The following is a 14079-nucleotide window of genomic DNA, read 5'->3' as shown; positions in this document are numbered from 1 at the left end:
CTTTCTTCTTGCCAGCACCAATTCTGATAGTCCCATCTCCCATTATGAGCCTTCCTTCTTATCAGAAAAAGAGTCTATCTGGGAAGGGGAGGCAGTTCCAGCTAATACTTATCAGAGATAGGGGGCGGGGGGGAAGAAGAAAGGAAAAGAAAATCCCAAATGACAGGAAGAAAAACCAATCATTCAGCATGTACTGTGCGCCAGATACTATGAAATTCAAAAATAATCCTTCTGCTCAAGAAGTTTACAATCTGATGTATGGGGAAAGGGAAGCAATTCCCCATAACCACTGCCCTTTCCCAGGTGGTGTTTGTCCTTAAAGAACAAAGGTAAGTCGGGGAGGTAGGAGTGAGGGACCTCCAGGTCAGGATGATGGGTTTCCATCTTACCCATATGTTTTTGTTGTTGCCTTTTCAGCTTTAATCGCCTTGACTTACCTCCATATGAAACTTTTGAAGATTTAAGAGAGAAACTTCTCATGGCCGTTGAAAATGCTCAAGGATTTGAAGGGGTGGATTAGGCAGCCGCTATTTTTTGGTTGTTGTTCATCAAGCAAGTTCTTCTTGCCCTTTTGCATTTGCCTAATGGACACATAAGCGACAATGGCAGAACACTTGCACAAAGTTGGTTTCTGGAGCAAACTCTTCGACAGTGCTGTTGCCTAAGTGCGGAAGTTGGAACTGTAGCCCAAGGATAGTATTTCTGCATTTTCCACCACAAATTATCAACTGGTTGATGTGTACACTAATTACATTTCAGGAGGACTTGTTCTATTTATGTTGGGCCTCTGTAGGCAAAGCCCTTAATAAATATTTTACATACTTTCTAATGACAATGAATGGAATTAATCACTCTACAGGTATAGTATTACAACTCATGTTTACTTTTAAAAATGATTTAGACCTATTTTCAGATTTTATTTCATTACAATTAAAGATATTATATACTTGGAAAAATGAGCATTTTTTTCGTATCTGAATTTCCTACCAGACTTAATGTCAGTGACATTTTTATTTTTTAAGTGCATCGAGTCTTCCCCCACCTGCCCCACTGTATTCAAAGTAGAGACCTACTATTTGTCCAAAAATGTTCCCCTGAGACATTTAGAGAATTTCAAACAAATCGTTAAGCATAAGGATATCTTTCCACACCCAGAGAGGCTAAGCACCGACTGGAGATGACATTTTTGTACAGATTTAGCATCATAGCTGCAAGACAGGAAAGAATCATGACATAGCATGAAAAATTTTGTATTGACTTAAAAGGAATCACAGCATTGCTCCTTGGTAGCTGTTCCAAGGAACGGAACCCATTTTGAGTCAAGGTCAGATTAGCATTTCTTGTAAGAGAACCCACTTACTTCCCCCTGCCTCCTGCTGTACAGTGATGCTTATGTGATCTTTCCTCTTTACTGTTTGTTCTCTGGAGTGGAGGCATTTGGAATGAAACCTGGCACTGCTCTCGATTTGAAATTGTGGAAACCAGATTTGTTTTGTCTCTTATTTGTATGCATTTGCTAATGGTCGCTAAATAACCACTTTTGTTCTGACTGCACCAATTCTGAAGGCACTTTATGTACTACATGGAATTCATATCTGGTTTTTTTTTTATCATAAACGTTTTAATGTGATGATTATTCCTTCTCATTGCACATGTCTATCAGTTGTGAATTTGGCGACTGCTGATGTATAAAAACCCAGATGTAAAGCTGAGCCTGCAGTCTCTTCTCACCAATTGTTTTGTGATTTTTTTTATTACAGTCACAAAGATTTATTTAATATACACTTTATCTAACCAAGTTTTGTTACCTATGACATGTTGCATGCTTAAAAACTATATAATGCCTGAGTTGTATCTATTGTGTGATAGATTAAAGGTAAGAAAGAAGACTTGCATTTGATCCACTTAAAGTTGTTAATCTAGGAGTAGAATAGGCTTGAGGGTATTTCATAGTTGAGGTCATTTGATTACCTTCAGCTTTTTTTGAGTCTTCTTCTTCACCCGTGGAGCTAAGCAGTTCCTCTTGTTCTTGAGAGAATTCTGTTCTTCTCACAACTAATTGCGGCTCCTTCTGTACTGGTGAAGCAATTTTTGACCCTTATTTCCCACTGTCCTCCCTCCTAACTCCCAGCTTTGGCGTTTCGGTTTATCTCTTACCATCAGAAGTTGGTGGAAAAAATGTATGGTGTTGTAGGGTTTGTATTTATTAAGGACAAGATGGAGATAATGGAGCCCCTTAAAGAGGAACACCATGACACTCAGAAAATGTCAGGTTGCTGGGCTCTGTAAGGCTCAAGAAAGCATGTGAGTGGTCAGTAGCTCTTCAGAGCACTCTAAATCCTAGAGATTTCTGCAGCAAATAAGCATAGATTCCCTTTTCCACATTGGCCTTTGTCTAAAAAAAAGACAAAATCAGAAAATCAACATTCCAAGTAATTTACAAGTAGACAATTAGTGGCTTTTTTAACCACTTGGTGAGAAACTTTTTTTTTCTATAGTAGACCTAACTAGTATCTTCACTCAGTTGGTGAAAATGCCTTTTGTGCAACTCTCTTATTCCAATTTTATTCTAAAGAATCAATCCAAAGTGCATCGGTTACTTTTTTGAGAGCTATTTACACAACCACGGTGCTGTATAATCAACCTTTTCCAAGAACCTGGATTTCTTTTGTTATTGCTTAATGATTAGTTTTTAAAAGGCTAGATAACTATCAGATGCAAAATAAGCAAAGTATTAAGAGAATTTAAAACAACTCTATTCTGGTGAGAGAATTTCTAAGTCTCTAAAAGACATATTAAGAGTAGGAACTCCAAAAGACATTGAGATATACCATAAAAATCTCTGGATAAGAAAATAATTCACTTTGACTCTTTGAAATAAACTACTTGTGTTAATATTTGAATGATACTTTTATCATACCAGGTTCTCGGAATCTCCAAAGGCTACCATGTTTCAATTGTTCTCTATGATAGTTTAGTATCTTGTTTTTCTTAACCTCTTCTTGTAATCTCCAGGATATAATCTCAACAAACAGTCCAGAGAATTTGTTGCATGAAAAGTGAATTCTTTAGTCAAAACTCTGTGCATCCAAATCCACTGTCTATATGACATTTTTCTGTAAAGAAATGCTTTATTTCCTATTCACAGATTATCGTAGCAGCAAATTTTTCTCAGCAGTCTTTGGTCTTTATAGCCATTCTTTGTTCCTAGACCGGAGAAGAGGCTTGATTGCATTTTTCTTGAGCTTTCTACAAAAGGCATAGGTCTTGAAAAGACAATCTTTCAAAAGGTATTACAGGATAAGGAATTTACTCCGAAGAGTATAAATTGATCGTTGAACCTTTTTTAGCATTGATTGTCATTAAGTCTTTTGATATATCCATTCTTGATCCCAGTAAGCCTAATTGAGGGGTTAGGAATTTTCTTCTGCCTGGGATCAGCCTAGAAGTATCAGTTTAGAAGTGTGTTGATGCTTCTTGGACTAGAGAGATGATGCAGTATTTGCTTCATGTCAAGCTGTACTCAATTTCAGTGCCTTTTTATTTTGTTTTTAAACTTTAAACTCTTATGTTCTGATTCATTTGCCCTGATTTGTTATCTGTGGCTAGTTCCACCCTTCTTCCCTTATAAATCACAGAACAGTCAAATCTTCATTTAATTTATTTTTTTCAAAAGGACCTTTTATTATTAGCTGGCAACTGAAATTCTCCTCTAGGTGGTCCAATGATCACTAATGTAAGCAGAGGCTATTCTTCTTCTGTTAGGGTACCTGGGTAGATTGTAGCAAGAGATAAGTAAAATGTCCAAACCATTCTCCATATCTTACATATTCCGTGGTGGTTTTTGTCACTTGTACTGCTGTTCTTTAGTGTTCCCAGATCCAAACTGCCAGGCTAGAGAGTCAGGTCGTTATATGTTATAAGTAATTTGTAGTCACTCCTGGTTTCTACCTGCACTAGAAGGATGTTGAAGAGTTGAAACTAGCATTTTCTGAAAGTTCTTATGTAGCATACCACCTATGTTTAAAATTAAACGAACGAACGAACCAATCGTCCATTTGGTTAGCCAGTTAGAAGTCTGTCACCACCCTGAAAATAGCTCTCTTTCCCTTTCCTACTTTCAGGCTCTCTTCCTTTTCCAAATCCTGCACCCTGATGTAAAGGGGACATACGTAGGATGCTATGTCACATTTTTGGAAAAGCCAGCAGAGGATGCTGCAATACAGAGTAACAGCCTAGTACCCCTCCCTCTCTCACCCCAAGGCAAAGTACACTACCTCTGTCATGTACGGGTTTTTTGCCTGTATCCTGATGTGGAAGTTGTGTCAAAACTACCAACTTCAGGCCGGAGGTGTTTAAACAAAAAGAAGTCAAAACAATCCTTTTCGACTCCTTTGTAGTTTAGATTTTAAAATGGGAAGAAAAATATGATATACTTTGGACCACTTTTTAAAAAATTTATATATAAGCCTTAACTTACATTGTATATATGCACACATGCATACACACACGCACACACACACACACACACACACACACACACACATACCCCAGAGTGTTTTCAATGTAAGAGAAAAATGCTGTAGAAATACAAGATGAGCTTGTATAACATTTTATAGGAAAAAAAAAAGATGTTTCTGTTTGTATGAAATTTTGCAAGAAAACCTCGTCGCACATCTTTATTTAAAGATGTTTCATTCAAACTAATGCATGTTTCAAATGCATGAGGATTTTTTTTTAATTTGGTTTGGAATAACTGGAATCTAACACGTGTTACGTTGTCTGCAGACCTGTAGTACTGCATTCTCTACTTTGTCAGTGTTGCTAAGCCACCATCACCAATCATAGCCTTGTGTCAGCCTACATTTTTATTCTTATAAGCCATTTTGCGCCTTTTAGTCAGACTAATTTTCACTTAGGTTGTCCTGTTTTCCTTCATGTTAACCTTATCAGATTTTGATCTTCCCTTTACTACTATGTATGTAACATTTATATACATATATATAGTACATATACTGTCAAAATATATATGTATATATTTATATAGCATTTTTTACATCTTTCTTGAGTAATCTCATTTCAAAGGGGGAGTGAGCATTTGGTCTCTACATTTTTCTCCAAGCCCAGCCCTGTAAATTCCAACCTCTGAGCCTGAGCAAACCTTAAGGACGTGATGTTGACTTGCTATCCCTTGTGAACCAAGGTATTCAGATTAAACATAAAAGAACAGTGACTTCTAGAGTGAAAAGAGTTTCAAACATTCCAGGTGAAATCCCGTTTCATAACTTTGTATTGTTAAAAGAAAAATAAACCTCCTAATATGAGGCTAATATTTGATACAGTGGTAAACACTAAACTACCTTGATTTTTTTTGTTTGTTTTTAAAAAAGCAACTTATAAAGAATGCTCATTTTCACAATCAGAATAGCTTTAAAGTACAGTTGAATTTGATACACAATAGGGAAAGTTTTGTTCAAGAACAAAACCATTTTTTCCATTTATTTTCTTAAGAGAATTGAAGGGAAATGTAGATTGTTTGTTTTCCTGACAGCAAAAACGATCAATGTGACAAAATGAAGTTGTTGTAATGAAATGATGCAACTTGTCAAATATTTAATAAAGAATTATGGAAGCCGAAACATTTCATGTTTCAAATATATGATTCCTTTGATTGTAAGTATATTTTTAACATGTGATACATTTTATCTGAAGGTTTTTGTCAACAGCAGCTTATGAGATATACCTCTCTGTCATTCATCTCCCCAAAACATCTATAGTTGGAATACTTGAAGCCAGTGTTTTCACCAATAGTTCCCATGATCACCTCAGCTATACCCAATTTAGGGGACTGGGGCACTCCTGAGGATCTGGGCACTGAGACACTGAGTAGGCTCTTAATTACAAGTGCCAGGGCCCTTTGCTCAAAGGGACTTGAGAACTTCTGATTGATCCCTATTGATGAGGGTTTCCTGATTGGCCCCTAGTCATTGGGAAGAGGGACCCACCCTAAGCAAGCTAAACATGGGAACCAGTTCCCTGATCAATTCTGCTACAGTCTTTCAGTTTAAAGATGGTATGAGCTTCTAAAGATTAAGATGCTATATTATCTTTCCTTCTGCCTCCAACTTTTTTTGAAAATGTCAAGTGCAGATTTCTTAGTAAAAGGCTCTTAATATTTGATATCTCTTCTTTCTTCTTCCTTCCCTTCTTCTCTTCTCTTTCTTTCTTTCTTTCTTTCTTTCTTTCTTTCTTTCTTTCTTTCTTTCTTTCTTTCTTTCTTTCTTTCTTTCTTTCTTTCTTTCTTTCTTTCTTTCTTTCTTTCTCCCTTCCCTTATTCCCCTCTTCCTCTTCCCACCCTCCTTCTTTCCTTCCTTCCTTTCTTCCTTCCTCTCTTTCTCTCCTTCTCTCCCTTCTGTCTTAGAATTAGTACTAAGTACCAGTTCTAAGGAAGAAGAACAGTAAGGGCTAGGCAATTGGGGTTAAGTGACTTGTCTTGGGTCACACAGCTAGGGAATGTGTAAGGTCATATTTGAATCCAGGACTGCCTGTCTCTAGGCCTGTCCCTTCACTGAGTCACCTTGCTGCCCCGCTTTGATCTCATTTCTCCTAAGAAATGGCTTTGAAATTTCTACTACTTATCTATTCCCTTCCTCCTTATGTTATAGAGATGTGGGAGGATACATGAGGCATGTGGAATTGTGTTTCTTTTTGCTCATTTATAATTCAAAACTCCCCTATCCCTTCTGCTGTGTGGTACTCAGTAAAGTTTAATCAAGAAAGACCTAGCACACTAAGAAAGGACCACCAGATTACATCTTGATTTATTCCCTTTCCTCTGGATTCAAACTATATAGAGAAAGACAAATATTTACTTCCCTGTTCTCCCATTTCCCCTGCACTTCCAGTATTTCCTGTTCTACTTGAAGAAATCTTAGCATCATAGGACTAGATGAGACCCTAATGATCATTAAGTTCCATCCTCCTTTATTTTACAGATGAGGAAACTGAGGGAGAGATTAAGTGACTTGCTCAGCTAGCTATGCATTTATGGTCTTTCTGACCTCAACTCCAATGCTATATCTGCAAAACAGGCATCATAGGAAAGAAATGAAAAAAATTTCTTAATTCAAATAATTCCAATTATATGTGAGGTATTGTGCTGTGTTGTGGGATACAAAGAGAGAATGGAAACAATCTCAAAGAACTTACAGTCTAATGGGTCAAAGAAAGAGAAATTACTAATGATACAAGAGATAAGGTAGTAAGCACAGATTCAAAATACTAGGAAAACTTTAAAAAGAAAAAAAAATATTCCACTGGGGGTGGGCTAGGATTAGTAACATCTAAGTGATCAAATAGTACCTGAATGATGAGGGAAGAGGGTTCTACATTCAAATATGGGGGGAGCATGGTAGTAGAGAGACTAGCTAAGTTCTAGCAAGGTCAAGACTAGCTATTGAGTATACAAAGAAGCACCTTTTAAGATAAGGAAATTGGTAACTTAGAATTAGAATGTATGCCAAGGTTGGCAACCAAGAGCACTGATGGGATCTTGAGTTGGTGTAATATAAGAAACTGTTGAAGAGACTGAGTATGTTTATCCTGAAGAAGAGAAGACAAGTGATTGTGTATAGGAGTTGGGGAGAGTAACAACGTAGTTGTCTAAGTTCTAGAAGGAATGTCTTGTGAAAAAGGGATACTTGGCTCCAGGTAGTAGAATCAAGAGAATTGGGTTGCAAAAAAAAAAAAAAAAAAAAAATTAAAGAAAGGTGTCAGCAAAAAAAATGCCTAAAAATTAGAGCTGTCCAAAAATGGAATAAGCTGCTTCAAGAAATTGTGGCATTCCAGGTAGTTTTCAGATAAGACCTTAAAGCCATCTATATTCATATGAAAAGATGCTCTACATCACTTTTGATTAGAGAAACACTAATTAAAACAATTGTGAGGTACCACCACAGACCTATCAGATTGGTCAATATGGCGGAAAAGGAAAATGACAAACATTGGATCAGATGCCAGAAAATTGGGACACTCATACACTGTTGGTGGAATCACTATTTGGCCCTATCATTCTGGAGAGCAATTCAAAACTATGCCCATAGGACTCTAAAACTGTGCATACCCTTTGATCCAGCAATACCATTACTGGCCTGTATCCCAAAGAGGGTGTTTTTGTTTGAAGGGGAAAAGGACCTATTTGTACTAAAATATTTATTAGAGCTCTTTCTGTGGTAGCAGAGAATTGGAAATTAAGGGTTTGTCTAATTAGAGAATGGCTGGACAAATTGTGGCATATGATTGTGAAGGAATATTATTGTGCTATAAGAAATGACAAGCAGGATGATTTCAGAAAAATATGTAAAGACTTATATGAATTGATGCAAAGTGAAGTAAGCAGAATGAGAACATTGTACACAGTGACAACAATATTTTTTGATGAACAACTGTGAATGACTTAGTTATTCTCAGCAATGCAGTGATCCAAGGCAGTCCCAGAGACTCATGATGAAAACTGCCACCTGCCCTCTGAGAAAGAATTGATGGAGTCTGAATGCTGACTGAAATACACTATATTTCATTTTCTTTTTTCCTTTTTTTAATTTGAGTTCTCTTCCACAATTAATGTGGGAAAATATTTTCTATGATTGCACATGTAAAAATCGTTATCAATTTGTTTACCCTCATGGGGGAAGTCAGGGAAGGAGGGAGAAAATTTGAAGTTCAAAAAAATTTTAATGAATGTTAAGAATTGTTTTTACATGTAGTTGAAAGGAAATAAAATATTATTTTTTTAAAAGTGGTGCATTCCTATTCATTAGAGACCTTCGAGAAGAGGTTAGATATTCATCTGTCAACTATGTTGCAGTGGGGAGAGGAAGGTTCTTTCAAGTGTAGGTTGGACTAGCTAGGAACAAAGATACCTTCCAGATAGGAAAACTGTAGTTAGGCTATATCCAGATGATGAAGGGGATTGAATACCGGGATAAAGAGCTGATATTTTCACTTCCTAAGCAGTGGAGAGAATTACTTGAGGTCTTTAAATATTGAAATGTTGAGAGCAATGCCTTAGAACTGTGATGTTGAACCAGTGGCACACATGCCAAAGATGGCACACCATTGCCTGCCAGAGTTAGTTACTAGAAAGAGGGACTCAGATGCAGCTGCTTTCTTCCCCCTCTCCACTGTGCCTCCCTGCCCCTCTGCCCAGCAGCCCAATGGAAGCACTTACTCCCTCCCCTGAGCAGAGCACTTGGACCACTCCCCTCTCTTCCTCCCCTGTCTGGGGTAAGGGGGGGGGCAGGCACAGCAGGGCATACAGTCTTGAAAAGGTTCACCATCACTGCCTTAGGATAATTATTGTGGGAAACAATGAAATAATAAATCGAAGAAACAATAAACTGACTAGAGGTAGGAAAATCAGAAAAGCAAGTATTAAAAGTCTTCCCTATCAGTAATCACAATGGTCTTTCTGGGCTTATCCTCCTTGATCCCTTTGGTGAGATTAAATTGTACATTCAAATTCAACAAACATTTATAGATGTTTTGTACTTGCATGTTGCTGGGTTAGGTGCTAGAGAACGAAGGCTCAACTACAACACTATCCCTGGCCACCAGGGATTACATTCTACTGGGGAGATGTGACACAGGTGAGTTGAATACAAAGTACAGTCCACTTGGAAGCAAATGGGTGTCCTTGAAAAACTTGGCTAGAAAAATCTGAGAAAGGAGGTTCACAGAGTTTTAGAGCTGAAAGAAATCTTAGAGACTGTCGAATCCCTTCCCTTAATTTTATTTATTTTTTTGTTTTATCCCTTAATTTTAGAAATGAAGGAACTGAACCCTAAGGCGGTGAAGTGAAAGTCTAAGATGAGATTCCGTATCAGATCATCATGAATTCTGCCACATTGACTCTTGTTATCTCTATATATGTAACTGTAGTAACATCATCTATCAACACATAGGTTATATCTACCCATACACTGCACATACCTAAACGTACATCTACATACAAATATTGGCAAACATGTATATACATATACATATACACACCTTGCTGTTCAGTTGTGTCCAACTTTGTGGACTATCGTACTGCTTACAGAGTTTTCTTGGCAAAGATATTGGAGTGGTTTGTCATTTCTTTCTCCAGTGGAATAAGACACACAGAGGTTAAGTGACTTGCCCAGGGTCACACAGCTAGGAAGGGTCTGAGACCAGATTTGAACTCAGGGCTTCCTGACTCCAGGCCCAGTGTTCTATCCACTGAGCCATCTAACTGCTTCATATATATACAAAGCTAGCTGGAATTTACAGTGGAGAAATCAGTCAGATATGACAAAATAATTAGCCCTTGGGAAAAAAGTTAGAAACTGCACAGATTTGGCAAGTTTATACTGAATTTGGCTAGCAAGAGAATGAAAAGAGAGATTCCTTTTCCAACACATTTTATTAGGATTGATTACAGGACTGGCCTTGAGCAAAACTGGAAAATGTGTTGAATTGTCTCATCGTTTGGAGGCTTACCCTTCCTGGTCCAGCACCCTCATCCTGCCCCTCTCCAAAGGGTCTAATAAAGAAAAGAATCACTAAGAGAAGGTCAGTGGAGAGCCCTCCCCTCCCCATTAATATGGCCCTTTCATCAGTGTCCTTTCAGAGACAGTGTCCTATTCTTTCCTTCTTCAGTGCTTCAGGGACTGGGGCTATAGAATGGGCCTTTCATGTCTTCTGGGAAGCTTAGCTTGTCCCAGTCCCAAGCAGACCCAAGGTTTAGGATTTGCTGTGTTCATTCACTCAGCAGGGTGCTGAGGTAATCCTCTGCAAAGGTTTCTGGGCAAATCTAAAGAAATGGTTCATCAATGCAATGCTCACTCATCTCATTAGTGATTGATTTCCTTCATCTCGAAGGATCTGGCTCCCAAAGTTTAATCCACTTGGAAAAAATGTCCTCCCACAACTGCTATTTTAATTTGATTTGCTTCTCTCAAGTTATTATAGGAGTCATGACTTGGAATTCCTAGTCTTGTTTATACTTTGACAGCAAACTTAATGATGTCAGGGTGTAGACAAGGACACAGATAGCTTTTTCCCCCCATTTGGGTTAAATTAGATTATCTATAAGGTCCCTTCCATCTCTGAATCTATGATTCATAAAGGTGAGCATTGAGGGCTGAGCTTCTTGGTAAGGTGACTGGACTTCCATGGAATCCATCAGTCAAACAACAAGCATTTCTTGAGTGCTTACTGTGTGTTAGGAACTGTGCTAGGGTCCAGTACAGAGAAGGAAACAAGGAAACAGTTCTTTCTGAGATAGTAAGGAGATATAGACAGATAGGTATTGTGAGCTCTCTCTCTCTCTGTGTGTCTCTCTCTGTCTCTATCTCTCTCTGTCTCTCCATCTCTGTCTCTGTCTCTCTGTCTCTGTCTCTCCGTCTTTGTCTCTCTCTCTGTCTCTCTATCTCTCTCCCTTCCTCCTCCCTTCCCTCCCTCCCTCTCTCAGTATGCACCGGTAGCTAAGTGGCACAGTGGATAGAGTCCTGGGCTTGGAATCAGAAAGATATCTTCCTGCATTCAAATCCTGCCTCAGATATTTATTAGCTTTGTGACTCTGGCCAAGTCACTCCTATTTGCCTCAGTTTCCGCCTCTGTAAAATGAGCCGGAGGAGGAAATGAGCTCACAAAGAGTCAGACATGACTGAACAACAATAAAATATAAGCACACACACACACACACACACACTATATATATATATATATATACATAGAGAAGGGCATAAGTACAAATATTACCACATTGTGTCTCCAGGCTGATTTGGGAGTGAGGCTGAGCGAGGTCATGGGATGTCAGTCCTGCTTGCAGCTTTCCCACCCCCTGGCTAAATGTAAGAAACCTGTTTTTATTCACCTTTTCTCTTGGTAGGTTAGGCAGCTGTGATAGTAAGGACCCAGTCTGGGAGCTGGACAAAAATCTGCTAGCATTGGAAGCTGTTGAAGGTGAAAGGACAGGAAGCTTAGTGTTCATGTAGTGCTTGGGAAGAACAAAGCCCATGTGAGGAATGGGAAGGAGGACGGATGGAGGAACTTTGCCAATATGTCTATAGAGTCCTCAAGTTCCTATTCCTTTAGCCCAAGGCAGGGTTTGTGTCAGAGTGGAGCAAGGCCAGCATTTCATCACTGACCTTTTCCATCTTCCTCAAAAAATTGTCAAAGAGTAAGTTCTTGTCCCCAAAGCTGGGCTCTTTGGATTTATCATAGACTCTTGCTGAGGTCACTTATCCCAAGTCTATTCCACTGATCCTCCCTTCTGTCTCTTAGCCAGTACCATATAGGTTTTGTTTGGTTTTTTAAACCCTTTACTTCTGTGTATTGGCTCCTAGGTGGAAGAGTGGTAAGGGTGGGCAATGGGGGTCAAGTGACTTGCCCAGGGTCACACAGCTGGGAAGTGTCTGAGGTCAGATTTGAACCTAGGACCTCCCATCTCTAGGCCTGACTCTCAATCCACTGAGCTACCCAGCTGCCCCAAGTACCATATTGTTTTGATGATTACTGCTTTTTAGTATAGTTTAGGATCTGGTTCTGCTAGGCCACCTTCCTTCATGTTTTTTTTTTCATTTCCCTTGATATTCTTGATCTTTTGTTCTTCCAAAAGAACCCTGTTATATTTTAGCTCATTCTAAGTATTCTATTATTTCACTGAGGTCTCATCAAAAGCAACAAATGAAAGCAGAAAATTGCAGGGGGCATTTTATAGAGTTTCTTGGATAAGTCTCAAATGTAAAAAATATATAAAACATCAGATATATATGAATAAGAACTATCTCCCAACTCATAAATGGTCAAAAAGATATGAACAGCTTTTGGATAAAGAAATCAAAACATATATCAACATATGAAAAAATGCTCTAAATCATTACCAATTAGAGAAATGCAAATTAAAATAATTCTAAGATATCACCTCACACATCAGATTGATTAAAATGCTAAAAAGAAAAAATGACAAATGTTGGAAGGACATTAGTACACTGTTGATGGAACTTTGAGCTGATCCAACCATTTTGGAGAGCAATTTGGAATTATGCCCAGTGTGCATACCCTTAGACCCAGTAATACCATTGTTGGGTCTGTTTCCTAGGGAGATCAGAGAAAAAGACAAAGAACCTACATGGTACAAAGTATTTTTAATAGTTCTCCTTGTGGTGTCAAAGAACTGGAAAATGAGGAAATGTCCATCAGTTGAGGAATGGCTGAACAATTTTTTTTAACTCTTATCTTCAGTCTTAGAACCAATACTGCATATTGGTTCTAAGGCAGAAGAGTGGTAAGGGCTAGGCAATGGGGGTTAAGTGACTTCACCAGGGTCACACAGTGAGGAAGGGTCTGGGACCAAATTTGAACCCAGGGCCTCCCATCTCTAGGCCTGGCTCTCAATCCACTGAACCACCCAGCTGCCCTAACAATCTGTGATACATGATTGTAATGGAATACTACTTCACCATAAGAAACGATGAGAAATTTTTTTAAACTTGGAAAAGATTTACATGAAATAATGAAAAGAGAAATGAGTAGAAATAAGAAAACATTATATATGCTTACAGAATTAATATTTGAAGAATAACTTGTGAATATCAACCTCCAGAGAAAAAACTGATAGATAAAAACAGAAAAGACATCATTTTTATACAGAGATACATTTTTTTTTGGTCAGGATAGTGCAGAAGGGAGGAGATGAAATACTTATGAACTTTAATGCAATCATCAAACACACAAACAAATAAATAAAAACAACAGATCCTATCCCATCAATGGAGGTGTTTTTTTTTTCTTTTTCTTTGTAGTAGCAAAGGAAAAGAAGAAATAGATGGTCTTTAGAGCCTTTTGTCCTGATGAAGTAAAGCAGAAACCAAAAAAACTTTGAGATTTATTGATTTAAAGCAAAGGTCCTTAACCTTGGGTCCATGAACTTGTTTTTTAAAAAAATATTTTATTAAAAGTATTTTCTTATAATTGATTTCCTTTGTAATCATATGGATTTTATTTTATGCATTTAAAATGACTGTTTTGAGGAGTCTCTAATCTTCACCAGAC

General features: G+C 38.0%; 1 protein-coding gene across 3 annotated transcripts in view; it reads left to right on the top strand.

The window, feature by feature from the left end:
• Positions 1-1770, top strand: part of NEDD4L (NEDD4 like E3 ubiquitin protein ligase) — a 212875-nt gene extending 211105 nt beyond the window's left edge. For all 3 annotated transcript variants that reach the window (XM_044664562.1, XM_044664553.1, XM_044664545.1), the window contains one exon: positions 418-1770. In XM_044664562.1, the coding sequence (XP_044520497.1) occupies positions 418-520 (103 nt within the window). In that variant the 3' untranslated portion in view covers positions 521-1770. The remainder of the gene's footprint in view (positions 1-417) is intronic.
• The last annotated feature ends 12309 nt before the right edge of the window (positions 1771-14079 follow it).

Source organism: Gracilinanus agilis, chromosome 1, assembly GCF_016433145.1.
Source record: "Gracilinanus agilis isolate LMUSP501 chromosome 1, AgileGrace, whole genome shotgun sequence".
NCBI lineage: Eukaryota > Metazoa > Chordata > Mammalia > Didelphimorphia > Didelphidae > Gracilinanus > Gracilinanus agilis.
The sequence above is the reverse complement of the archived record's forward strand: the minus strand, read 5'-3'. Positions and strand labels throughout refer to the sequence as shown.